The sequence below is a fragment of the Scleropages formosus genome, chromosome 13 (genome assembly GCF_900964775.1).
Source record: "Scleropages formosus chromosome 13, fSclFor1.1, whole genome shotgun sequence".
Taxonomy (NCBI): domain Eukaryota; kingdom Metazoa; phylum Chordata; class Actinopteri; order Osteoglossiformes; family Osteoglossidae; genus Scleropages; species Scleropages formosus.
In genome coordinates, this window is record NC_041818.1 from 23,216,238 (window position 1) to 23,242,885 (window position 26,648).

Consider the following 26,648-nt stretch of genomic DNA (forward strand, 5'->3'; position numbering starts at 1 on the left):
TACAGTCATACCCTGTAGATTCAGTCAGTCTAGACAAAAGGAATACATACATACATATATATATATATATATATATATATATAAAGGGAAAATTGGAGGCAAAGCAGCAAATTCACAAGGTGAAAAACACGCGTAACACACATGTACGAGCATGCCCTGGCCCCACCCCAGGTGAGCAGGACCAAGTTTCGATGCTTTCAGGCTTTCTCTAACACAGAGACGTATCTTAAGTCTGACAAGGACGGGCATGAACCCTGGGTGGTGTCACCTGATATCCCAAACTGGGAGAAGTAGGCTGCGGTCACCGTGGACCTTCAAGACAACACAACTGTGTATGTCCGCAGGCTGGTAAAAGGTAAGAACACAGCTCCTCCAGAAATGCCTATCCCACAGGGTGGTCAGTGAACCTGTTCCCACTGAATTGACCATCCTTGCAGGTCAAAGACAGTTGGTGGTCAGGAGAGCTCTTATTGCCACAGCACCAAGCATGCTGGGTAAAATACTTTTGACCCAGGCAGTGGGTGTGCTGCAGGGACTCGGCAGTCCTGTTTCCCCGAGAGATGGAACAGCTCAGTTTTATTAAAAGCCCTCCCCCCCCCAGCCCTCACCACCCTAATGAGAGCAGGTCCATTCAGCAGAAACAAGTCCTCCAGCTGCCTGGGGGGCTGCGTCGAGGGGTGATGGATGCAGTACAAGGGAAGTGCAGCGCATCGTTTTTCGATCTAATAAATTGATAAAGCCCATTGGCGGGGCACTGGGGCCGGTGCGATTAACTGCACTAAGAGGACGACCGCTGGAAAGTGCTGAAGACACAGGTTCCACCGGTCATGCTGCAGACAACCCACGGCACTGTCCTCCTCTAACGACAGCCACAACCCTTCATCCCTAACAATCCCCAAATCCTAACAGTCCTCTTCTACCCATCCTCAGGTGAACTGAGAAAAAAGGGTACGGCCAGGTGAAGCACAGGGACACCGCAGGCTTTAAGTAGCTTCTCTGTGGAGGATGGGAACAGAGGCTCTGAATGGAGATTCTGCATTGGCACGAGGCCTCCAGAGATGTAAAGCGTCTATTTCTAGACTTTAAAGTGAAAACGTTCAAGAGGGCGTGCATAGCCATGCATATGTCAATCCAATTCCTCAAGTGTATTTTAGTTTAATAATATCAACCTCAGAGAGAGAGATAAACAACCAAGTGTATAAAAGAGACATGTGCAGAGTGGCAGAATTAATAACTGGGACTAATATGAAACTGGGGGGCTTGGGGTGCCTTGCGGTGGACTGACGTCCTGTCCGGGGTGTCTCCCCTCCCCCTTCAACCTTGTGCCCTGCATTGCCAAGTTAGACTCTGGTTTGCCGCGACCACACTCGGGACAAGTGGTTGTAGACATTGCGTGTGTGTAATATGAAAGCAGACAGACAGACACAGAACCTGCGTACTGTGCATGTTGCTGAGGTGTGCTGGGGAATGTGCCCTGCAAGCATGAGCATACCCTGCAGACAATGGTATATGCTGTATACAGTAGATATGTGTGTTCTGCTCAAGATCTAATCTACAGTGGTCTGCCAGGTTGTAAAATGCCATGTGGGCTGCAATGCCGGACCAACAGCAGGCACATGCAAGTCTGTATCAACCACAACAGCCAGTGGAGGGAAGACCACACACACAGCACAAGCATCGGCTGCATTACAGATTCACTGAAATATGCATTAGCACATACTACAAATACACAAATCTGATTCTTCAAGGACAGAGAATTTAAGTTAAAATGTGCGACAGTAGTGAACTATTAAGACTTCATTTTCAAGTGTGGCTCATTCCACCACAGTAAACTGGTGTGTAGAAAAAGGATAGTATACGCTGACTTGCGGAAGTACTTAAGCTTTTCAACAACAGCCACGCATGGTTAGCTGCCAACGCACCAAATCGACAGTCACAACAACCACTCACCTGGACCAGGAATATGATCAAGAAGTAGAAGTTGGCGATTCTCCTGAACTGTTCAAACAGGTTCTTTGGTAGGAAGTTCCACACTGTGTACTGCAAACAAATGGACCGACGAGTCAGTATCTTAAGTGCCTCATCATTCACAGTATAATTATCATTATGTAGCTCACCTCTTCTCCAAAGTCAATTCCTATGTTAGTTTTGTACACTAATCAACCTAATTACCCCATTCAAGCAGTTGGATAATTTTTTACTGGGGCAGTTTCAGGGTAAGTACCATGCTCATTGGCAGTAAGCATTTAAACTGGGAACTTTCAGATTGAAAAGGAATGGTTTTAACCACTATGCCATCTGCGGACCCATACTCTACAGGTTTTTTTAGGTTTGACTCAAAGAAACTGGTGTCACAGTTCCTCCTAAAACATACAATAAAACATTCTCCCCTAGGACCTGAACCTATAACCTTTGATCACAAGCACTGCACTACCAGCTACCCCAAATATTTATATCATGTAGCTGAATGGTACTCCTCTCAGACTTGATTTTCTACTTGTGATATTAATATGTTGGATACCAAGGACCAAGGTCACGATCTGAATTACCCAGAGTCCCCTTAACTGAGTTGGGAAGGGGGGCAGGGGAGGGTGATAAATGGCAGTCAGGGAAGTGAGCAGGGGGCTTAGGGAATGTAAACAACCAAAAAAAAAAAAAAAAAACTGAGGGTAATTAAGGCATGTTTACACTGTAAAGCTTAAGTGGAAACAACTCTCTAACCTTAAAGGACTGGCTGAACCACTCTGACATTTTGCAGAGGAAAAAAATGGAAGGAACTAGAGTAACATCACAGAGAGGGTGGGGAAGGGACAAGATAAATAAGTATAGACTGTCTCTGCTTGGAAGTGAAAGGAAAAAGAGAAATAGTCTTCTGGAAAAAAAAAAAAGGTATAACTGAGTAAGCAGGAGTTCAGCAGGTACTAGGGACAGAAGAATGACAGAATTTAGTCTTGCAGCTAACCCTAACCCTACCAATGAACTAAACTTAAGTGTCTTGTACGTCACCCGCTGGGCAGGCTTGAAATTTGGTTCAGAACAACAGGCTTGAAGGGCCCCTACCTTGGATGACACGATCCTGTTGTCACAGAATTTAGGCGGGACAAAGGCCTGCGTGGAGGGGCAGGGCTGGTGTCCCACGTAGACTGTCCTACTATCAACACGTCTCTCGTCTCCCCCAAACTGCAGACAGAGGGACAATGACAGGAGTTACAGTATGATCATCACGAAACAGACCCTTAAGATCAAGCCCAAGATACTCAGGGGTACAGAACTGAGAAGGCTGAAAAGTGCTGACCAACATGTCACTGCTGATCCATCTGTGAGATAAGAGGCTAAAAACATGCACATGCATCTCTCAGTGTGAGTGCTCACACATACACCCACACAAGTGCACAAACCGTCCTCAGAAGTGTGATTAACTCAGTCCGTGCTTGGGCTCATTTATTAGCTTCTGTTCTTAACTGCCCAAAATCTTACGTTGGCCAAAAGGACACTGATAAACCAAGTATATTTTGATGAGTCCAGACAATAGATGTGCTAAGGGTGGATGGGGTCAACTAACTTTAGGAGAATTAACCACCTCCCTTTAACAACTGCATAGCAAAAACTGGTTTAAGGCCACCATTAGACCAGACAAAACCAGAACCCTCCACAGTAATGCCAGTCACATGATTGCACATGGAGATGTAGCTATGGCACGTTTTTAACAGCCTATTACCCCATCCCATCAATGCTGACCCCTAACATTAACAGTGGGGACTCATAAGACTGGAAGCGATCAGCTGTTAAAGCTCTGTCAGTAAACCCCACCATACTCTCATTTGGCTTCAGCTATCCCTGCTTTCCACACCCCCAGCCCCAGTATTCCCAGTCACAGCTGCATGATTGTGACAGGAGGTATGAATAATTCAAAAGGACTGGGATTGGGAAGGAATCAGAGTCTGGCATGCCATCCAGTTCCATCTGAGCTCAGTCAGTTCCACAAGCAGTAACTGGGGGCTTGGCAAGCACACAGACACTGGGACAGACAGACAGGCATCAGGTGCAGGGAAGGAGAAGGGACCTGAACATTAGTAAAGGGAAAAAGGAGATGAGAACTGCCAAACATATAACAAAATGCAAGAAAGAAGAAACCTTGTATAATTCTGACAAAAGTGCACATAGATGTGAGTACATCTACTCCACTGAAAGATATGGAAACCATAACACAGCTCTCAAGCAAACAAACTTGCCATGAAAGATCTGAAAAAGGTCCTCTAGTATGCCCATGTGCCCACAAAAAGAAAACTTTCAACCAATATTTTCTATAACACTATACTGAAATGAAAGCTGAACATCCATAAAGCAGGAGAGGAAAAACATGGACTCCTTTGAACTGTGCTGTTGGAGAAGACTTGAAGGATGCCATGGACAACCAGGGATAACATACAGATGGATGTTTTATCAAATGAACCACAAACTCTCACCGGAAGCATTAATGATGACTGAGGTTATACTTTGGACATGTCAAAAGTTGAAGGAAAAAAGGGATGACCAGCAACCAGATTTATAGATTAAGTCACAAGGACTATAGAAACACTGCTTTCAAGAGAGGACAAGTGGAGAACAGAACAATTAAGAGCAATTCTAGAGAGGTGGTCACCAGCAGTCAAACTCAAATACAACGCTAAATCTATGTCATGAACAACCTCCAATACTCCCATAGTTCTGAAGTAATCTAATCATTTTCTTACACCTTAATGTGCATAGGATTTAGAATTACTCAACTATAACAAACTCATTAAAACTTAATGCTGAGAATTTGACTCAATCTGTAGCTGGGAGTTAAAATAATGTTCAAAGAGGGCTGCTGGATGACCCCTGTAGTGACAAAGTCTGACTGGGTCAGCAGGGTGAACGATAAATAGAAAACATACTGTAGGTAAGAGGTAAGGACAAAGATTTAAGCCAATTCCTTCCTCAACTTTACAGCGCCAGAAATAGGTGTTCTGTGTCAAACGGCAAGGCCATCTGTGGGTTTACACAACTCAGAGCCTCAGTTTCTTCAATAAATAACCACCAGCTTGACAGCATAACAGGTCAAACTGGAAAGGCCACCAGAAGGTTGTTGACCTGGCATGCTTGGCAGGAACACATCCAATGGCCACAGAGAAGGGTTCCATGGTCTCTTTAAAAGGACACAGAATCGTCCCATTTGCCCCTCAAGCCACTCAAATCATCAAAAAGGATATAAAAAATGAATGTCTTCCAAAAATCTGACTGATGAAAGCACGCTCATTAGGTGAACACAGCTCAGTGTGGACTGTGCACAAACTGAATACATTTAAATGTCTTAACACAGCTGAAACAGTGCTCCTACATGTATGAAAAAAATATCTGAGCCCTACTGGGGTGGACCATCTTTCCCATTACCTCATGATCCTCGCCATCACCCTTCCCTTCTAGTTTTCAGTTTCTTCGAGTCAATACTCAGAGGGACAGCAAAGCAATGCTGCATGCTCTAGGGTAATGTTCTTCAGGGTATGTAAAGGTCTCTGCAGTCTTCAGGTATAATAGGGTGGTGGTGGACAGTTGTAGGATATTTTCTTCATACTATTGAGACCTTGGGAAAGATCATCTTGAGGAGCTGAAGGATATAAGCAGCTGTACTGCACAGCCATGGTATTGGGAGGGAAATTCACAGAGCCGCACTTAACAGGAATTGTAGCGGAATGCCGGCTGGTTTCAACCATTCTTTGCGACCGCAGATGTCATCATGCAACAGCCACTGCAAAAACCGAAAGCCTCAGTGACGAGACTAAGAGGAAAGATCTTTATTATACAAGCATTTAAGTGAAAGAGCCCATTACTCCAGAGAACTTCAAAACACACAGCTGAGGATGTGTGAAATAAGTGAATCAAAGATGGGGGGAATTAAATCTATCTTAATGAAAACAATCTGCTCAGCGCACAGCAGGATCGATAGCATGAACACAGAGTACTCCATCACCAAAATAAATCTAAATTAATGGCATATTAAAGTTTCATTTTAAAACATCATGATATTAGATCAGGCATGAATTATTGAATTATTCTTACAGTGTGGAGGGAAAAAAATGGCACAGCTCCCAATGCATCAGACAGAAAGCGACCGTATCTTGGCGCGGTGGTCGGCCATCTTGCCCCGCTTTGCCGTGGCAATCAGTCTGGGGTTGTGCCATGCCTCTGTCTTACATTTACATTTATTCATTCAACCAACATTCTCATCCATTAGCAAACACCCTTACCCATTAGCTGACGCTCCTATCCACACAAATGACTTTTTAATTGCACAGCAAAAGCTTTTATATCAAATAACTCGCTTAGCCTTCAGTTCTGCCTGAAGGTTTAGCAGAGGCCAGGCCAGTGAAGTATCGTGTTCAACGGTACAGCAGCAGTGCCCTCCTGAGAGGTAGACTTTATTCTTTTCACTGCTGTGTGACACTCAGGTAGCTGGACCACACTGCTGGGAGCTGGACTCCAGAGCAAAGGTATTCCTATCTCAAAGGACCGAAGGATCAGCATCTTTCGAGGGTGGGGTGGATATACAGGAGTTTCAATGGGGCTGCAACAGCAGTGTCACTGACCGAAGCACAATGGCACACTTTGGTCAAGGATGGCAGTTAGCAGTGAAGCAAACTTGGCAAAGAGGTTTTTGAAACTTTTTTTTGCAGAGTAGACGGGTTCTGCAGAATCCATCTTTGGAGCACTGAACGTCCACTATGCAGAGGACAACCTGGTGAAATAGGGTCCTGCTCTGGTTACAATTTGACCAGAAGCTACACAGACCAAAGTACGCATGGCGATAAGCTGCAGGAAAAAGGTCAGGGTCCCACACACACAGAAAGCCCACAACAAAGTACATTTAAGCTGGGGGTTTTCCATTACCCTCTACTCACTTTGAAGAAATATTATCTTACTGTGTTCCACTTTTACCCATTTACATTTATTCATTTAGCTGATGCTTTTCTCCAAAGCAACTTACAATGTTAAGGTTACAATTATTTACCCATTTATACAGCTGGGTAATTTTACCAGAGCAATTCAGGGTAAGTACCTTGATCAAGGGTACTACAGCTGGAGGTGAGGCTCAAACCTGCAACCTTTGGGTCCAAAGTCAGTCACTCTAACCACTACGCTACCAGCTTTCCCCTAATACAACTGTTTACCTTCCTGTAAATAAATCTGGGTTCTTCGGAAAGCCAGATTCTCAGAACGGAGGGCTTATCACCAGCACGTCTGAGTGAAGAGAAACCAGTGTAGTTTATCAGGCCCTTCTGCCCCATGTCCATGTCACCTGCCTAGACTTGTGCTGAGCCACATTAGCCCTGGCCCCTTCAAAAACCCACTTTCACTTGGCATGAGGCCACCTTTTGCCAAGCTGTAGTACCAGGGGATGTTATTTGTGCTCCATTATTTGTTAAACACACCCTTTTAAGCCACATATTCCCACACACTTCAAAACTTTACACTTCAGCTGTTTATACTGTCAGATGCCTTTATAAGCCCTCGTATTTTGCTCAGGGTCATTTAACACTTTGGTCTTGTTCCTTAACAGTTATGTCCTCTATTACCCAGAAAGTGGCACTACACTCTAAACGGATGAGGTAAGACACACTCCACCCCAAATGCCCCCTCTCCCAAAACAGAACAGGAAGCACAAATCTATCGCAGATGCACCTCAACTGTCCCGCTAAGAAAACAACGTCAAGCTATCAGCTCCTTAAAAACTACAGAAGTGAGAAATATTTAAAAGTTGCTGGCACCCGAGTTATCTGTATTCGCATGACCCACATTGTCAGGGCAACAAAGCAAGGACTTCAAGTGCATCTCTCGAAGCAAAGCACAATGTGGGCAGGGATTATAACCAAAACACCCAGAAAAGTTTGAATGGGAGCCATGAGGGCAGGTGGCTGATTTGCCTACAGGTTAGAGGTAGCACCATAGTCTAGGGAATCAGAGCAGAACTTTGTGTTCCACCACCTTCCTGATGACAGCAAAGGATGAGGATAAAGATAAGACAGTGCCCTGAAGTCAGGTGTCACCAGTGCCGGAAGTAGTATACCGTTGATGTAACGAACTCTTTATATTGTTCTTTGAGTTGTACATTGCCTTGGAGAAAAGCATCTGCTAAATGAATGAATGTAAACAGAGACAAAAATACAAGTGCCGCACTGACATATAGCTTCCTACAACAGACACACTGATACCTGCCCAGGGTTTGACCGCAATCCCAAACCCTATTATGCAAATTCCTCAAGTTGACCACTGACTTGTTCTAATTTCAACTAACAGTTTTCATCACTTTAATAAAAGGTGTTGGCATCACCATCACTCATGCAAGACATAAAAATGGCATTCTTAGCAACCCATGGCACCACAGAGGCTCAGGGGTAGTGCTGGTGCCTGACAGTTTCTGGGCTGTAGGTTAGGATGTGGTTTCAAATCTAGCTCAGTGTGTCTGGAGTTTGGATGTTCTTCCCATGTTCACATGGGTTTCCTCTGGGTACCCTGGTCTCCACCATGAGTCTAATGTCATGTGTTTTGGGTTCAGTGATGACTAAATTGACCTTAGTGTGTGAATACATATATTAAATCACACTACTGTATGGTTGAGCTGGTATTTTGCAAGTAACTTAGCGCCGTGGATCTAACACTGCAAGATATCTTGAATAAAGGTATCAGCTAAATGCCAGATAATGATAATGAACCTCCCAGAAAGAAAGCCTGGTGCACATATCAAAGTCCTCACCATCAATTTTCTATAAAGCACTGGCCTAAACCCTAACCATGCAGAACAAGGGACTCTTCAAAGGTGCCCTACACAGAGCTGGTACATCTCTACCACAGACCCATCAGCCCAGCATACCGACAGGAAGGGGGAGGTGGGGTGACTCAATGACTGGGCCACCTGTCTTTTTTATGTTGTGTTTAAAGAAACGCATCGATCAAAAACGAATTAGTCAGTGAGACAGACCACCAGGATCAGCCTTCGCCTCATCCTGCCACTAAAATCGTTACGGAGCGGCACAAAGGCTGACGGTGCTCTATCGGCCCGGCTCATTTCCTCCCCCCATTAGACACTTCGTGCTCCCTGTCTGAGAACAAACGGCTCCCCAGGAAGCCAGAAGAGAAGCGGGGGGGGGGAGCTTTCAGAGCCCAAACCCAGTACAGTAATCCACCAGCGGTATCAGATCGATACCTGATGGTGCTTTAAACGGTGTGTCAGCACAGAGAGAGAGTGATTACTAATTGCATTTCTTCATTAGTGTGCAGTGATCTGATTAAGAAAGGCCAGAAAGAAATCAATTGTGTTAATTACTGACTAATATGCAGGTAGGGAAAGAGGAAGCTACCTCTGTTGGAGGCAGGGTGAAGAAGAAGCCTCAAAAACCCTTCTGGTATCACAACCATGTCTTTAAAGAGAAAGTGTGTCCAGAAGCACTTACTTCTCCGCAGTGCAGGAAAACTCTAAATAAAAACAAAACAAAAACAAAAGTTTATTTACAACTTCAGTTAAAACAAATTCCCTCACTTCCCGAAGCTATTAACGAGGCTGAACAAGACAGGAAATGACGAAAGCCTACAATAGTCAGAATTTCTGAATTGAGCGTAAGCCAGACTGAGCTGTTCTTGTTTTAAGACTCAAAAAAGCCTGGATGCAGTGGGTTCTAAGTCCTTGTTGGTGAATTGTTCTGACACATGTAGTGGAAGGGTTTAGGTGATGCACCCAGCTGCATAGCTGGAGCAGAGGGCAGCTTTGCAGGTCATAGGGTCACCCTGAAACATACCACCTCTTTACTGCCAGGCTACCAGCCCCAAGCAATAGCATCAATGACTGTGGCAGAGGGAAAACCAGCATGTCCTGAGGATGCCTGCACAGCAACTGCAGCAGCTGCCCTACACTTAGCACCTTGGTCATAAAAACTCGCAGGAGTTCAACACCTTCTAAATATCTTGTTTCTTGTAAATTAATGATGGTAAATTAAAATACTCCCTGCATGTTGAAAGAAAGACTTACAAACTTAAAAGACCAAATAGTTTAAGAGGTCTGAACAAAGACTGTTTGCAATCGCAACTGATAAGACAGCAAGAGTGACACACAAATGCCTTTTCAAACAGTAGAGGATGATTGCCCAATTGAAGATAAGCATTCAGGCCATCAGCGCACCACTCCTCTCTTCATCACTAGCCACACCGAATCAATGGGACATAGCGTACGAGTTCACTTCTTACAATGTTCACTGTCACTTCTTACAGTGTTCAGTTTTATGCTAAACAACCATTATTCACATTTATACAGATGGATAATTTTTTACTTATCAATTCAGGGCAGCAGGAGGGGGGATTTGAACCTGCATTCTTCCAAGTGCAAGGCTGTGGCTCTAGTCATTACACCACATGCTGTCACTTAAGCTAAAAAGAATAATGGTAAGGAATAAAAAATTAATTTAAAAGTTCTGGTTGGAAAGGGAAGATTTCATTATCTACGTGCTCTCAGAGGTCAGATCTAGAAGTGGCCTTCACCACAAGGAAATGGTGGAGTGAGTAAAAAAAAAAAAAAATCCCACTGTCCAGGTGCAGCCGTGTCACTCTGCATCCATGTCCATGACTAATCCAATCCTCCTGCTGTACACCACGGCAACAGGAAAGCTTCCTCAGATTCAAGGACATATTTGCATCTTATGTTGAGGAGCTTAGGGGGAGGAGGGAAAAAAAATGTACGCTGACTCAGGGTGTGTCTGATATCATTATCTTTTGCTATGGGCCTCTAACTGCTATTGAATTAATCATCCCAGGTTACACTTGGGGACGAAAAGCAGCCTGTTCATTTCCTCCTGTAGCTGGAGCTGTGAATAGGCGGCGCTCTCACACTCATGAGAGTGGGGGGGGGGGTACTCTGACATAACTGCAAGATGCAGAGAAAAGGCAAGAAGCTTCCTGGGCATATAGCATCCATACTTGTGGCTTAATGGACTATGAACACTTGTAGGTGCGTGCTTGTGTGTGTGTGTGAATGCCGGTCCCTTTGGGCTGGTTTGTCATACCAGCGTGTCACTTTCACAACAGCACCTGTGTGCGCGTTGATCTGGAGGCTTGTGGGGGGATCCAGAAGGCTTGCATGGAACTTGCGAGAATGCTCCACATTCTGTTGGCATCAGGTGAAGCGGTGAAGAGAGGGGTGTGTGCCATTTCGGAGTGACGCTGGCTCACATACACATGCACACACGTGGGAGCAGAAAAGCCTTTCATCAGCCTCTCGCAGCCTTCTGTGAACGCACAAGGCCAGAGTGGTGCTGGGGAACCTCGGCTCCGGCATCTAAATATACGCATGACGACAGCACAGCCTGAGCAGGGGGGGTGGAGGGTGTCTCTGTGAGGAGAATCCTAAATAAATGAAGCCAGTGAATAATTCACATGTACAAACTGAGAACTCAGCCTGGCTTTCAAATGGAAATGGAAAATCACTGCTGTCTCCATCGCCAGCACGACACCTACCACACTCCCCAAAAACATTGCACATGCCTGCCTACAGCCACTGAGATGACGTGATGGGGTCACATTGTGACAAACACTGTAATGTTCAAAGTGCTCATCTGCTCAACTATATGATCTTGTATGGCTTGCATGGTGGTGTTTCATCCATGGAGGGACCACGGACAGGGAATAAGCACTTCTATCCACAGGACAGCTTGGGGACAAGACAAATGGCAGAGAGCGAGGCAAACATTGCCGCAATCGATACACAGCTCTCCAGATGAAACCAGGCAGATAAATCACACTCAGTGGCTGACCTCTTGCAGGCCTCATCCCCAAGCTGCGCCCCTGCCCTGGCGATGCACACAAAACTTTTGCAGAGGTCAAAGAGCAAAGGAAGGCACAGCCATTCACACTGCCTGGTGTAATATTCCATCATGGGAAAACTGTCAAGAAAAGGACTATTACTGAGCTACGGATGGATTCCAGCAGGTGGCAGAGCAGCTAATGAAGGGGCTGACAAGAAAGCATTTTCAACCAAGAGGACCCCTGCTAAACCTTTCAACAGAGTACTTGTACTGAAATGCACATCTCTCCACAGATCTCAAGCAGGACACAGACATCATGCATGTAGACCACAAACATGGTTTTTTTTAAAGCCATGAGAGACAGCCCCTAAGGCCACGCTGCTGTGCATCAGCCATCAAGCCACCTACTGCAGGGGCGGGGGTTTCATCTGTTTGAGTTAACATCTGAACTTGGCAGCAGGGCGGCAAGCCAGGAGCAAACCAGTCCCCTGAGTCACCCCACCACAGCTACACAAAGTGTCCTATCTCACCAGAGACTGCCCTGCAAACATGGCTTTCACAAGCCACATGCATGACATCTGCTGCCAAGCCCTGAGGAAGAAGTGAGAAAAGCAAAGCATAAATAATGAGGGGCAGCAGGAGACCAAAGGGGTATCCTAGCATGATGTGCAATTAGGGATAGGGGGTAGAGGGACAGCACATCTCCAGCACATGGGAGCCTCTCAAAATGTCAGATGTGACGAGATCAAACTGCTGGGTCTGAATCAACAGGAGCCCAAGGGGTGAAAGAGAGATCACCCACAGAGCAGAGTATGAAACCACTTCAAGGAGTTGAAACCCCACTGAAACTTACTGCTGCTAAGCAAGTTTAACCTCAAACCGGGAAACAAAAAATTACGTAAAAAAAGAAAGGTGAGCACGCATGCGCACATACACACAAGCTATCACATCAAACACTGGTAAAAACCTATTTCTTCAGGTTGAGGGAGCTGCTGTTTCCCATCTCAGTTCTGCTGTCAGATGTCCTCGGGGAAGACAAACTTCAAACGAGCACCATGGTCCTGACGTGGCTCTGAAGAAGTGGCCAGGCTGCGGCAGGTGTGACGTGTCCGTTTTCACAACTGCCTAAAAACACAGCAGTCTGCTGGGTGAGGTGTTGAAGGCAGGTGCAAACCTGGCGTACGAGTGAAAGGGAAACACTTTCCACCTTCCATGAAACAAACACTCCTCATAAAAGTGAAACTAAGGCAAAAGCCAAAAGCCCTTAGAGTGTTCAGAAGAGACAGGAGCTAAGTGTAACACTGATGAATATTTAATAAACAGAGAGAGACTTTTTGGGAAACTCTTTCCTCTGCGATGAAAAATGAAGCAAGAAAGAGGATGCTGGAGGACAAGGGCCTAGCGGTTGGTGAATTAAAATGGCAGGAACTTCCCGCCAGTCATTTCAGAACAATGTGGAATTGCTTAACCGATATCACCAGAAAAACACTTCAGAAAACTGAGGGACAAAGCGTCCTCTAGTACGGCATTTAGAGTGCAAGGAAGCTCATTGGGGCCATGAATGGATTGCCAGAATCTGTGCCCTCACACAACCATCATACCATGCTTCCCTCAGAGATCCCTCTACTGCCACCAAAGAAAGAATACAACTTCACCTGCAACACCTTTTCCACACATTTCCCCAAACACTTCCAGGGCAAACAGCCTTTATAAGCTTAAGAGGACGCTATGAACCCTACAAGATACTACAAGCCTTATGCGCCACACTACCTTTGTCTCCTTGAGTGGAAGAAAGGCATGGTACACCACAGTAACTACATTTAAATGTTATGTATTTAGCTGACAGCAAGTGCTGAAATCTGGAAACTAATTTTAACCTAAGATGGTCTCCTGTTTTTATTTAAGAGAAAGTATAAACATACTTTGAAAGGTTTTGGTGGAGCTGAGTGAAAGTCCAAGAAAGGGATGAGCAAAACAGAACCCATTCAGAGAGCACAGATTTCACACCCATAAAGGCAATGAAAACAAACAAAGTCAGCCCTTAGGAGGAACAAGGAGGCATGTTGAGACAGAAACTACCGAACTGGGCTGACAGGTTCCACCTGAGACAAACCGTCCTATTCTGCTTCATGAGTTAGCGGTCCAAAGTCTCCTGAGAGGCATGACCATTTCTCCAGGGAACAGAGTGTGGAAACAGTTAAGGCTTACCCAGGATAAATGCCAGAAAACACAAACAACTGCTGAGAGAATGTTTAAGGAAGTTCTGCTGTTGTGTTTGACCTGGAGTGAGAACATCCAGTCCTGAGAGACTTGCTGAATTTCCAAAGTAGAACTAAACTTTAAACTCCAAGACTTGGACAACACAAGAACACTGATGTGTGCGCAATGTCCAGATGTCATCCAAGGGGTGATTCCCCGTGAGCAGAAACACCTCATGCAGAAAATGTGATATGAAGTTGGTTATGGTCCTGTTGGATATAGGCCTCAGGGGTGAAATTGTACAAGCACCTCGTAAAGAGCTTTTAAACGAAAAGGACTGATAAACCAGTTATTGAAATCGAAGCCCAAATAAATCAGGTAGTACAACATCTCCCTTCTCACCTCCAGCTCAAAGAAAAAGCTGCACAGCATCCTGGCAAGAAGGGATGTTCGGTTCAGCAGATGGCTGACTATAAATCCAAGATTAATTATTCAATATGCTGGAATGGGTAATTGAGCACAAGCTGCTTCACGGTAACATTACACACTACAGAGTGTTTTAAATTTATGGAGTGAAGGGCAAAGGGCAGAATGTTTTGAGACGGAGGGCTGGAGGAGATCAGTTCTACCCTGAAACAGAGCACCACTCCTCTTAGGTAACTGACATGTACCATCAGTTATGAAACACACACACACACACACACACAACCATACAATTTGTCATGTAGGAGACATGTTCGCAAAAAGAAATCAAATCCAATAACAACGGGTGAGGGTAGAAAAAAAAAACAAAAAAAACTAAATGTCTTATGAGCAGCTCCTAATATGGTCTGCAGATAAACTTATCAGTAAGTGAACCTGAACAGACGAAATGACAGTTCAATACCCAGGCAGCAGCTGCAATGGAGAGCAATTAGTAAATTAAATATTGAGCTCGACCAGGACCTCACGATGGAAAGCTTGGCTGGAAACAGTTTCTGGGGTTTGCGCTGCAGACGACTCTTGCGCTTCACAAGCCCTTCTGCTTCTAAAATTGTATTAAACCAACTGGTGACATGAAACACATGCAGAAAGTTGGTGCTGCAAATAAACTAGATGTGCAAAGGCTCACGCCGCGGTGTGACACGTGTGAGGGCCGTGTGCGCTTTGTGCCAGTGAACCAGGAAGCAATGGCCTTTGCAAGGACGCCCGCTTCTACCGGTGCTCAATTCTAACACTCATCTTCCTTATGGTCTTTGTGGTTATCTGGTAGTAACGGTGTCTGATTTTGTCTGTTGCGATGGTGTTTTTGTTCTAAGAAGTCCCTAAGATAATAGCATGCCACTACTTATAACGGTATCTAAGTTTATTTGAGATGTCCGTGTAATCATGGAGTGAAAGTGTTTAGTTCGTCGGAGCTTTTTTTTTTTTTTAGTTGCAGTGTTCGCAATGGCGCTCCTTTGAGTTTCCAATGGCATCTGCTGGTTTGTAACAGTACGTGTTTGACAAGCGTCCTCATTTCTAAACGCGCCTCCGTGCGAGGCGTCCGTCCGCAATGCCGTTCTGTCTGCAATTCCGCTTTAGTCTGCAACTGTGCGTTGTGCAACGAAGTGCCTGTAATGGTTTGCCTCCCAACTTGGCAAGCGTCCCTGCAGAAAAGGTGCATCATCTTGACCGTACTTTTCGGACAGCCGCAGTGTGTGTTTGCGGCCGAGAGGCGCACTGGAGTTATAACCCTTCAATTTAAAAGTATGGAAAGCAACAGTGCCATGTAGGAAAGTCACCCTCAGCAATCCTCTACTGCAGGTCACACCACCTTTTACTGTATAAGCAGCATGTACTGCTACACAAAGACTCAATAAATACCAACATCTGTTACTCTATTATTTCACATACTAATACATTCACATGTTCTTTACTACATTACAGTACAAAGTTATACATGTTGCTATATGTAAATACCCATTACCCTCTGCTTCTGTACGTTAATATGTTATGTTTATGCTAATTTATATTAATTGTGTGGCCACGAGCGCAGCTCCTGCAGTCTGTGGAACATACTGCGGAGAGAGAGCTGCCTATTCTGTATCTTTCTCTCTCTCTCTCTCCCTCTCGCGCGCGCGCACACACACACACACACACACACACACACACACACACACACACACACACACACACTCTCATTCTCTACGACTACTAGTACGTACGTACCAGGCGGTTAAGTCCCCTCCGCAGCATGTCGCCCCGTCCTCTTTCCTCTCCTCCGTCTTCTTTGGCGTGAAGAGACACACACACAGTGACACACACACGCTGACTGTCCAGCCGCAGCTGCTTCTTTCTGACCCGTTCAACGTTGCGTTACACCCCCGCCACCCCGCCGCGTAACTTTTGCATCAGTTCATAACGGCACTGTTGGTGCATAAACTAAACTAGGCTCGAGAAGATTCCTGCTTTTCCCTCCTCAGCTCCGTTCCCGCCTGAAGCGCCGCTACACCGCTGTGCCGATGTCCGCGCGCAGCCCGCCTCCGCCTCACATTTCCGCGCGCTGGCTGGCTGAGTACCGAGCACCAAGTACCGAATACCGTCGAGTTCCGGTGCGCTGCTCGGCTAGCCTTCCCTCCCGCCACACGGTTGTACAACCGCTCGGGGCATGATCTCAGCCCTGTCTCCCGCGTGTCCACTCCGCTGTCAGGGCGCCCCGTAAACGCGCAACCCCCCACACAGCATTAATGACTGGCTAGTGCAAAGTGCGCTTAACCGCGGACCCCAGTTCACAACGCGTACACCTCCCAACACCCCTGCGCTGCCTGTCAAAACCACCCGACTCTGCCCCCTCGCTGCTGAGCACTTCCCTCTTCAGAGGCTCCGCCCCGCAAGGTACGGAAGCAGGAACTGGAGAGGGGGGGCATTGTGGGAATTGTAGTTTCAACAATGTCCGTGGCGCGCTGTTGTAGTTTTTCCATAGTGCTCATTCAATTCGAAGTGTGTGTTGTGAAAGCTTGAAATAAAACTGGAAGGCCATCTTGATATGACTTTGTTGAAACAGTAGTCTGACTTTGTTTGTCTTACTACCTACACTATCATTAACAGGACAAACATCAGTGACATCCTTCTAAAGACCACATGAGACTGAATATTACTGCACCATTAATTATTTCCCACACACCTCTCACAGCACTGTCCATGCAGATATCTGATTTCAGTTAGTTAAAAAATCTCAAAGTGGGCATTTGTTTGGAAAAGAGAAACTAAATTAAAGCCAGGCTTGCCCTGTATTTTATTGCTTCCAGTATGTTCATAATAAACATAATACAAAGCAGTGCTTCTCAATGACACTTTTTCCTCCCATAATTGCTCAGCTACATCTCTCTTTGAAATATTTTCCTAGGGTATTGTCAATATGTCTTTTTCTACTGCATCGTAAAGCTAAAGTGTGCTTTCAATCATTCACCTCCTGGTGCAAAATAACAATAATTTATAATATATACTATTATATGTACTGTATAAGTAAAGTTGAGTTTTACAGAAAAAAAGTAGGCCTTCTAATTTTTGAAAACACCTAATTTCAGTGTATGAGAAAGTGCTGTGGCTCCTCTCATAGGCTTGTTTTTCTGTGTGCTTTACTATCTGCTTTGTGCTACTTTTATATTTACCACAAGCCTTTTTTCACAGAGGTTTAAATACAGACGAATTGTTATGCACCATAACACAATTTCACTGGTGACCATCGCCCAGAAACTGTCATTAAAAAAGAGACTGAGTAAACTAAAGATGTCCAGCTTCATTCATGAGTGGTACATCATAAGTGTTTATTATGTGTCCTGGGAGGTGGAGGAACACATTCACGTACCAGGGGTCTTCCTCCTGGACCCCCTCAGCTTCCAACAAGTGACAGCTGGAAGTCTGCCGGGCTCAATATTTTCATCATTGCTATAAATCTCATGTTTGCCAGAGAGACTCTAGGAAAAATAAGCTGAGAAATCACCCACTCAGAACAGGTCAGGTGATTAGCCAATTTGTTTTGCATTCTGTCCACATCCCACTCATATTTTTAGTATTTGCTCATCAATATCATGTATTCTTTAAGGTGATGCTTTTCTCCAAAGCAAATTACTTTGATTTAACCATTTATACAGCTGGGTAATTTTACTTGTGCAGTTTAGGGTATATACCATGCTAAAGGGTACTACAGCTTGAACTCTAACCACTCTACTACCAGCTGCCCCACACACACACACACACACACACACACACGCAGTGGCTGAAGCAACTTGTCCCGAGAGGGGTTGCAACAAACAAGAGCCTAACCCGGCAACACAGGGCAAAAGGCTCGAGAGGGAGGGGACACACCCAGGGCAGGACGCCAGTCTGTCGCAAGGCACCCCAAGCAGGACTCGAACCCCAGACCCGCCAGAGAGCAGGACCCGGCCAAACCCGCTGCAGTACCGTGCCCCCTTACCAGCTGCCTCAATACAACAAATTTTTCCCAAATTATGCAAATTTCTTGAATGTCTCAAATTATTCAGTCAGCGTTCCTGTGCTATCAGTCTTCACTGACGCAGGAAACATAACTGAAGAGGGTGAAAAATGAAATTGTAAATTGAAATCCCTTCATTGAAAAATCATGGACGTTTAGCGCCACCTTGTGGTCACTTGATGAATTTATTGTTTGTTTTTGGGGAACACATTGTCACCAAGAGTCCGCATTGACTCAGTGACACTTAGTAACATCAGAATAACATCAAGAGAACACTTAAAGGATTTATTAATATAACAGATGAACAGGAGACTGTTTTCGTCGTCAGGAAATCTCCTTAATGAAATCTCAGCTCCCATTGAGAAGACATGGACTGGTTCAATTAACTGGATTTTACAAATGACTCCATTGCTTATCCCTGAGTTCTCAGCTGTGAAATTGGAAAAAAGACTTCATTTGACACCAAAGCCATAACGGACCAACTTTCTTGTAGTTTTCTCATTCCATATACCAGAAACACAGTAGATTACAATCAATGCATCAAGTTAAATATAACATTACATATTCTGTTTTCCTGTTCAGTGGCACTTTGTTGTTCAGGTGGCGAGAAATGTATTTTAAATTCATATATGCCCATATTTATCTGTTATACACTATTGCCAGGGTGGTACAGTAGAGCAGCATGTAGCGCTGGTGCCTCACCGGCCCTGGGCTGTGGAAATGGGTTCGAATCCCTCTGAACCGAATCGTATGTTTCTCTGAGTTGTGGTTTCCTCCGAGAGTCCAAACATGTTCTTTACGTGAATATGTGACTCCATATAACTGTAATTTTTATGAGTCGAATTGATCAGACTAGGATCCTGTCCAGGGTGTCCCCCCTGCCTCCGTCTAGGATGGCCTCCAGACCACCATAACCCTGCACTGGATGAGTTCATCAACAATGGATGGATACTTTATTTCTTTTGATAGACAAAAAAAGGGAATGCACTGCTTTTAAGGTTATATAGAAATATATTCTATATGTACAGTAATATAGAATAATCAGTCTTCACTTATAGAATAAACACAAAAATTAACAGAGTGAAAAAAATGGACCTGCACGACACTGTCATGCTTGTGCACCTCCTGAGTTTATTTTAGAGCGCAGTGCTCACTTACGGCCACACGGTGGCAGTATTGTGGCAATAATAATGAAATTAGGTTATTGCTTCTGAGACAATCAGAAATAGAATATATTTCTATATAATCTTAAAAACAGTTCTTTACAGGATTTGATCTGTGTCAATAATATAGAGGTACTCGCTGCTCCTTTTTTATTCCACTTAGGTAAAAGAGTCTCCCTATCAATTCTAAACTTGTGCTTGTAACTTTTTTGCACTTATGGTTTTTTGACAATATGACAATATTTAGCTAAAAGTGAGTCCTCAGTTTTAAAGTTTCTAGTAAGTGTTCAGTACACTGTATAAGTACTGCACCTAATAAAACAAGAATTCAGCAAGTATGGAACTGACGCGTGAAATTCATATTTATGTAATGTTGTGAAATTAACAATCTAAAATTAAATATTACGACATTAATACTTATGTCCACACGGTGGCAGTGTAGCCACAAAAAAATAATGAAGCGCAGTTTCGAATTTCCAAAGATTCCAAATCCCCCGGGATGTTACAGTCTGCAGTTACTTATGAGGTGATGACCTGTGAGACATGAATTTTATATAGAAATTTTAAATAAAAAACAAATAGTTTTAACAAATCACGGAAACACATTTATCTGAACAAATAGCTGACATGATTTCATACTTTTTTTACATTTATTTATCAGACGCTTTTATCCAAAGCTACTCCCAACGAAGTCCGGTGTTATCGGCCCACACACCTTTCACCAAGGTAACTTACACTGCTAGATACACTACTTACTCCAGGTCACTCATCCATGCATCAGTGGAACACACACTCTCTCTCTCTCTCTCTGTCACTCACACACTATGAGGGAACCTGAACTGCATATGTTTGGACTGTGGGAGGAAACCAGAGCACCCAGAGGCAACCCACACAGACAACATGCAAGCTGCACACCAACTGAGCAGGGCTCGAACCCAAGTCCTTTTGCACCACCCAGGTGCTGTGAGACAGCAGAGCTACTCATTGTACCACCATACCATCCTGGGTGTACAGCTATAGCTTTTCTGTAACTTTTTAGCCTCCAACTTTTTTGGTCACATGTGCCCTTAGACCACTGTTCCAAACTCCTAACTTTTGTAAATTTACATTGAATCTTTTATCAATGTCTAATTAAAAGTAATTTACAAATATACAGTATGTACACATTTATTTAGTTTAATGATCTAGCTGATAATGTTCAAATACGTTGGGCAGATAAACTACTGGAAATAAATAGGAGGGATTTAGTGATTGAGGCAATAGCCTTGTAATCGGAGGGTCCTGGGTTTGAATCCCACTCATGCTATTTTTTACTTTAACTAACGTACTGTGAATAGGTACAGTAAAAAATACCTATCTGTATACATTGGTAAATCATTGACAAATTGTTGTGATGAATGTATTCTGATGTCTTATGAAAGGCAGCACGGTGGCACAGCGAGTAGTGCTACCGTCTCACAGTGCCTGGGTGGTGCGAGAGAACGTGGCTTTGGGCAATTTGGGAATGAGACCACACACAGATAGTGTTCCACACACCAGCCATATCACAACTTTTTTATACTTTTTTCCAAAGCTATTTACAGTGTTGATCTACATGTAGGTTATTTACCCCTTTATACATCCAGGTAATTTTACTGGGGCAATTTAGAGCAGGTACCTTGCTCAAGGGTGCTACAGCTGGAGGTGGGATTCAAGCCTACAGCCTTAGGGTCCAAAGGCAGCAGCTCTAAACACTAATGCAATCGGCTCCCCCCTCTTCACACATCCTCCAAGTGCACCGATTTTAGTTATGGTTGCTATGATGGCCCAGTGCCAGTTGTTGGCTCCCATGCCTGTAGTGTGTGTGTGTGTGTGTGTGTGAGTGAGTGAAGAGTGTGATTGCTCTGTGATGGACTGTCATTCTGTCCAGAGTGTACCCTGCCTCAAACCCTACGCTTCTGCGATAAACTCTGGGCCACCACCTCCATGCACCCGACTGTCACGTCCACACCCGCAACTCAACTGACAGCATCCGACTCTGCTCCAGCACCTGATTAACTGGTAACCCTTTAAAAGACCCTCCTCGGCTCCCATACCTTTGCGGAATCTCGTCAGAGACAACCGCCGTCCTTCGTGACGTCCAGAGCACACTCAACCTGTTCTCAGTTCTCGTCCTGCGGTTTTCGTCCCTTCGCCTTGTTTCCCGTCCACGGATCTTCGTTTCAACGCCGATCGACCCACCATTCGCCTATCCCCGACCCCGAGAACTCGCCCAATCCCCTGAATCCAGATGAACAACTCCGCGCTTGGGTCCTGCCGTCCCGGTTCTCTCGGCCGCCCGCGACACCGACAAGTAGTTCTTGATAATAAACGGATGACTGGATCACATTTAATTTAGTTATTTACTTCAGCAAAATCACTCAGTCCCTTATTCATTACAAACAGAGCCGATTCAAGACCCTACAAGATGACAAACATATCGGTCATACAGCACCTTTCTGCGAGCCTGTGGAGACTGAGCAGGATTGTGGTCGGAAGCACAACGAGAGCGACGATGCAAAACACTCCATACTTGTTCCGTGAAACGGAAGTGGCGTCTGGCGTTGGCACGAGGGTTCGACAGCGAGCGGGAAGGCAGAGAGATTCCCATCACCGCGAGCCCTCGTTCCAGGAACTCGTCTGACAGGCCCGTCCGCAGCCACACGTTGTTCTTCAGTACCTACAGTTATGTCACTGCAGTAATAAAGGTATAATATTGTCTTATGGAATTCCTACCGCGTTAATCAATGTAATTGATCAATTTTGAAATGATTACCTTCCCGCAGTTGAGCTGAAACGTTAGGTTTGTAAATTACGTGTTTACCCATTTATACAACTGGGTCATTTTTACTGCATCACTTGAGGGTAAGTACCTCGATTAGGGGTATTTCAGCATTCGAACCCTGGTTCGTCGACCGCAAGGGGACACTTCTGTTCACAGCACTGCGTGTGGAGCGTTAAGTCGATAACTTTTGTATATCACAGGCATCACAGCTGTACTTTGGACTCTTGTGATATTTCCAGTGTTGGATTTTTTTTCCACCGTTCTTTGAACGCTTTGTTTTCGTACCTTCGCCCTGGCAGCGGACAGGGAGCAACAGCCGTCCTGCCGCGTCAACTACGACTGACCGTGCAAGTGTTTCGAACCCCCGGTGGAGGCCACAGCGGCGTAACTGCGCTTATCCTGCCGAGATCCAGCCATTCACTCTTGTCCACTGTAGAGGACATGTATGTTTATAGAGTAGCACTGCTGTCTCACGGTCCCTGGGTGGTGTGAGAGGACGTGGGTTCGATCCCAGCTCAGTCTGTATGGAGTTTGCATGTTCTCCCTTTGTGCAGGCTTCTTGCAGGTGCTCTGGTTTCCTCCCACAGTCCAAAGACATGCTGTTCAGGTTCACTTGCGTGTGAGTGACAGAGAGAGTGTGTTCCACTGATGTATGGATGAGTGACCCAGTGTAAGTAGTGTATCTAGCAGTGTAAGTTATCGTGGTGAATAAGGTGTGTAGCCTGATAACACTACATAAAGTTCATTGGAAGTCACTTTGGAGAAAAGAGTCTGCTAAATAAATAAATGTAGATGTTTAAGTGCACCTCCAAAGTTGTTCCTGCTATACTTCTGTCTCTGACATTATATGTGTCTATGCACATATCCGTAAGTGGGGCTCGGAAGCTTCCTAGGAATCCGAAACGTACCTAAAGAAAACCCCTTTCTCTTGGTCTCGGACGTCATTTAAAATATGGGGTCAATTTTTTTCTGGCACTTGGTGAAAACGGCCTTTTGGGGTTAGAGAGGAAGCAGCCGTCGTCCGTCATCGCGGGGTCGTCGTCCGCCGCCGCGACGCATCCTGAGCCGTGAGCGCGTCCCCCGGCCCCTGCGGTCAGCGCTTTGCGGGACAGTGACCGCAGCCTGCGTGCCTTCACCCCACCTGCCCCCTCCGTCCTCCTTAACGTCCAGCCCACCACCTTGGAATCCCCAACCGACACTCCCTAGGGTGGAGCCCAGGGGGAAGTTGAGAAACTTTCTCCAGCCATCTGTCCCAGAACATCCCCCCCCCCCCCCCCCCGTGGCCCCCATCCCCTCGATGCCCCCTTCCCACGCTGCCCCTTTGTGAGCAGTTCCTGTCCCAGGACAGGGCGGGGTGTGAGCGGCGGCTGGGGGTGGCCGTGGGTGCTTTCACTGGCACCTGCAGGGAGGACAAAGAGCCCAGGGTGCAGACCTCGGTGACTGATTGGGGCTTTGTGCACTGAGGCGAGAGGCTGTGTGTGCGTGCGTGTGTGTGAGAAAGTGAAAACGTGTGTCTGCGTCTCCGCACGTCACTGAAAGTGCTAGTGCGTGGTGATGCGAGTGCAACGACGGGGACATTCGGAGCAAAGCGCCCCCACGAGTACAGTTACACCCCTGAAACAGGCATAGGAACATGACACACATCCGATTTCCAGCTTTTGTAAAGACACTAAAGGAACTGAAAGCACCAAAACTGTCGTAGGACTCATTTCTTTAACCGGAAGTTGAAGTGACGTCCCTGTGATGTAAAGTGTAAAATAAGGGGTGTGAAAGTGTGTGTTTTTGGGCCGAGTGGATAAGTGAGTGTGTTTGTTCTGCCGTGCGCGTCATATCACATCGTATAAATCTGGGTGGATGTGCAGCCGTGTTTGGGTAGGACTGTAAGTGCTCTGTGTGTGTGTGTGAGTTCAGCCAGGAGGACCGCTTCAGGGCTGGCCGGGACGGGAACGTGGGAGTGGCCCGGTTGTCCCTCCGTTACCGCGGTCCATGTGAACTCGCAGAGACCGACGGCTTTTGTGGGCAGCATCTCCGCACAATGGTGTCACTTTAATGGGCGGCGAAGCCGGAGCGGAGATTTGTGGAAGGAGTCGGGGGGTGGGGTGGGGTGGGGAAGGGGGTGATGGATGGTTTGTTGTGGGGGGCGCCGGAGGGATGAGCGGGTTGGCCGCAGGGGGTGCTTTACAGCTCCTTTTCGTGCCTCATTCAGCGCTGTGATCGGCGCTCATTGAAAGCGCCCAGCGCTGGAATGCCGCGCCGCCAATTAGAGTGTGTAAGAGTGTGTAAGAGTGTGTTAGCGGACAGCGCGGCGCACAAGAAGAGGAGAATGGCCTCTCCCCGGCTCGGCCTGCGGGACAACACGGGCCCGCTATGGGAGGTGTCAGCTCCACAAAGCCTTTTTTGTGGTCCTCCCCATTACAGCACGGCCGCAATATGTAAGGTGGGGATCCTTTTCATTCAAATTAAGTGGAAAAACCACTAAATCCTATTTTTATTCAGCTGAAATAATGCTGTTACACTCTATGAAGCTCTCCAACTATTATTTGAGGCATAAAATCTGGCCCTCTCTCTTTGCCACGCTCTTTGTTTCGGCTCATTATACGTACTTGATAGCTGGCTGGCAAAGAGAGCTTGTTAAAGGGAGCTGCTTTCGGCCTCGGCGGCGGCGGCGGCGTCGGCGGCATCGCTTGTGATCGAGCATTAGGAGGTCAGTGGTTTTGGGTTCGGAGCCTTTCCTCCCCAGAGCGTGCGGGCGTGCGTTGAAACCGAGGCGCGTGATCCGTGATCGAGCGTGGGCATCGGCGGTGTTGCCCGATCCTGGAGCAAAGCATCATGGGTACTGAGCTCCTCTGCAGCGCCGTGGCTTTGGGTATGGAGGGAGAAGAGAAGGTCACGATGAAACATCATTTACTTTAACTTTACTGCAGGTGGACAGGTCCTCCACAATATGGAATTACAGGCGGGAGTGGAGTAGTTAGAGCTGCTGCCTTCTAACCCAAAGGTTGCAGGGTCAAATCCCATCTCCAGCTAATATACCTTCAAACAAGGCACTTACCCTAAATTGCTCTAGTTAAATTACCCACCTGTATCAACAGGTAAATAATTCTAAGTTGCTTTGCAGAAAACCATCAGCTACATTAATAAATGTAAAAAGGGAATATTGCTAGCAAGGTAGATGTGGCCAAAGGTGCACGTGAACCCAAAATCCACATTGGTGGAGGTGACTTGAAGAAAACAGAAGTGTTGAAGATGGTGTTTGAACGAATCTGACACAGAGATTAACTATAAATGGTCCCATTCTTCACCTCCAGGCCTGTTAAATATGCATGACTTCAAGCCCGTGTGAACCCGAGACTCCTGTTGCTGTTCCCATGTGCGCCTCTTGTGGGTCCAACTTCACTCCTGATGTAGCGGGAAACAGCATGGTTCTTCCTCAGGACACAAAACCCAGCAAAGAAGGGATTTGTGTCTCAAAGAGAAAATATAATAATAATATTTCCATGATGCTTTTCTCCAAAGCAGCCTAGAATGCTAGGTTTATATTCTAAGTTACTTACGATGATTTACCCAGTTAAGGACTGTAGTTGGGCAGTTGTCTCCCTGCAATGGATTGGAGTGCTGCCCACGGGGAACCCCTCCTCAGCCCTGCGCCCGGTGATTCCGGGGTAGGCTCCGGCCCTCCACGACCCTGACCAGGACATGCGGTTAATGAAAACGGACGGATGGGTAATTTTTACTTCTGTAGTCTGGTTTAAGTGTCTTGCTCAAGGAAGCGGCTGGTAGTATAGTAGTCAGAGCTGCTGCTTTTGGATGCAAGGGTTGCAGGTTCAAGTTGGCACGGTGGCACTGCGAGTAGCGCTGTTGTCTCACAGCACCTGGGCGGTGTGAGAGGACATGGGTTCGATCCCCACTCAGACTGTGTGGAGATTGCATGTTCTCCCTGTGTTTGCGTGGGTTTCCTCCAGATGCTCTGGTTTCCTCCCGAAGACATGCTGTTCAGGTTCCCCATAGTGTGTGAGTGACAGAGAGAGTGTGTTTCACTGATGTATAGATGAGTGACCCAGTGTAAGTAGTGTATCTAGCAGTGTAAGTCACCACGGTGAATAAGGTGTGTGGGCTCATAACACTATATAGTATCAATTGTAAGTTGCTTTGGAGAAAAGCATCTGCTAAATAAATGTAAAAATGTAAGTCCTCCTTCCAGCTGTAGCATCCTTGAGCAAGGT

At 45.9% G+C, this 26,648-nt stretch overlaps 1 protein-coding gene across 5 annotated transcripts in view; it reads right to left on the reverse strand.

Moving 5' to 3' along the window:
- The window catches only part of atp11c (ATPase phospholipid transporting 11C (ATP11C blood group)), a 30,682-nt gene extending 13,864 nt beyond the window's left edge, over positions 1-16,818 (reverse strand). For all 5 annotated transcript variants that reach the window (XR_003798081.1, XM_018733391.2, XM_018733390.2 and 2 more), the window contains exons 1-3: positions 16,194-16,818; positions 3,061-3,180; positions 1,951-2,040 (exon numbers count right to left, since the gene is read on the reverse strand). Coding sequence is in view for 4 of the 5 variants with exons in the window: in XM_018733391.2 (XP_018588907.1) it covers positions 1,951-2,040; positions 3,061-3,180; positions 16,194-16,220 (237 nt within the window). In the remaining variant the exon portion in view is untranslated. The remainder of the gene's footprint in view (positions 1-1,950; positions 2,041-3,060; positions 3,181-16,193) is intronic.
- Positions 16,819-26,648: the final 9,830 nt, after the last annotated feature.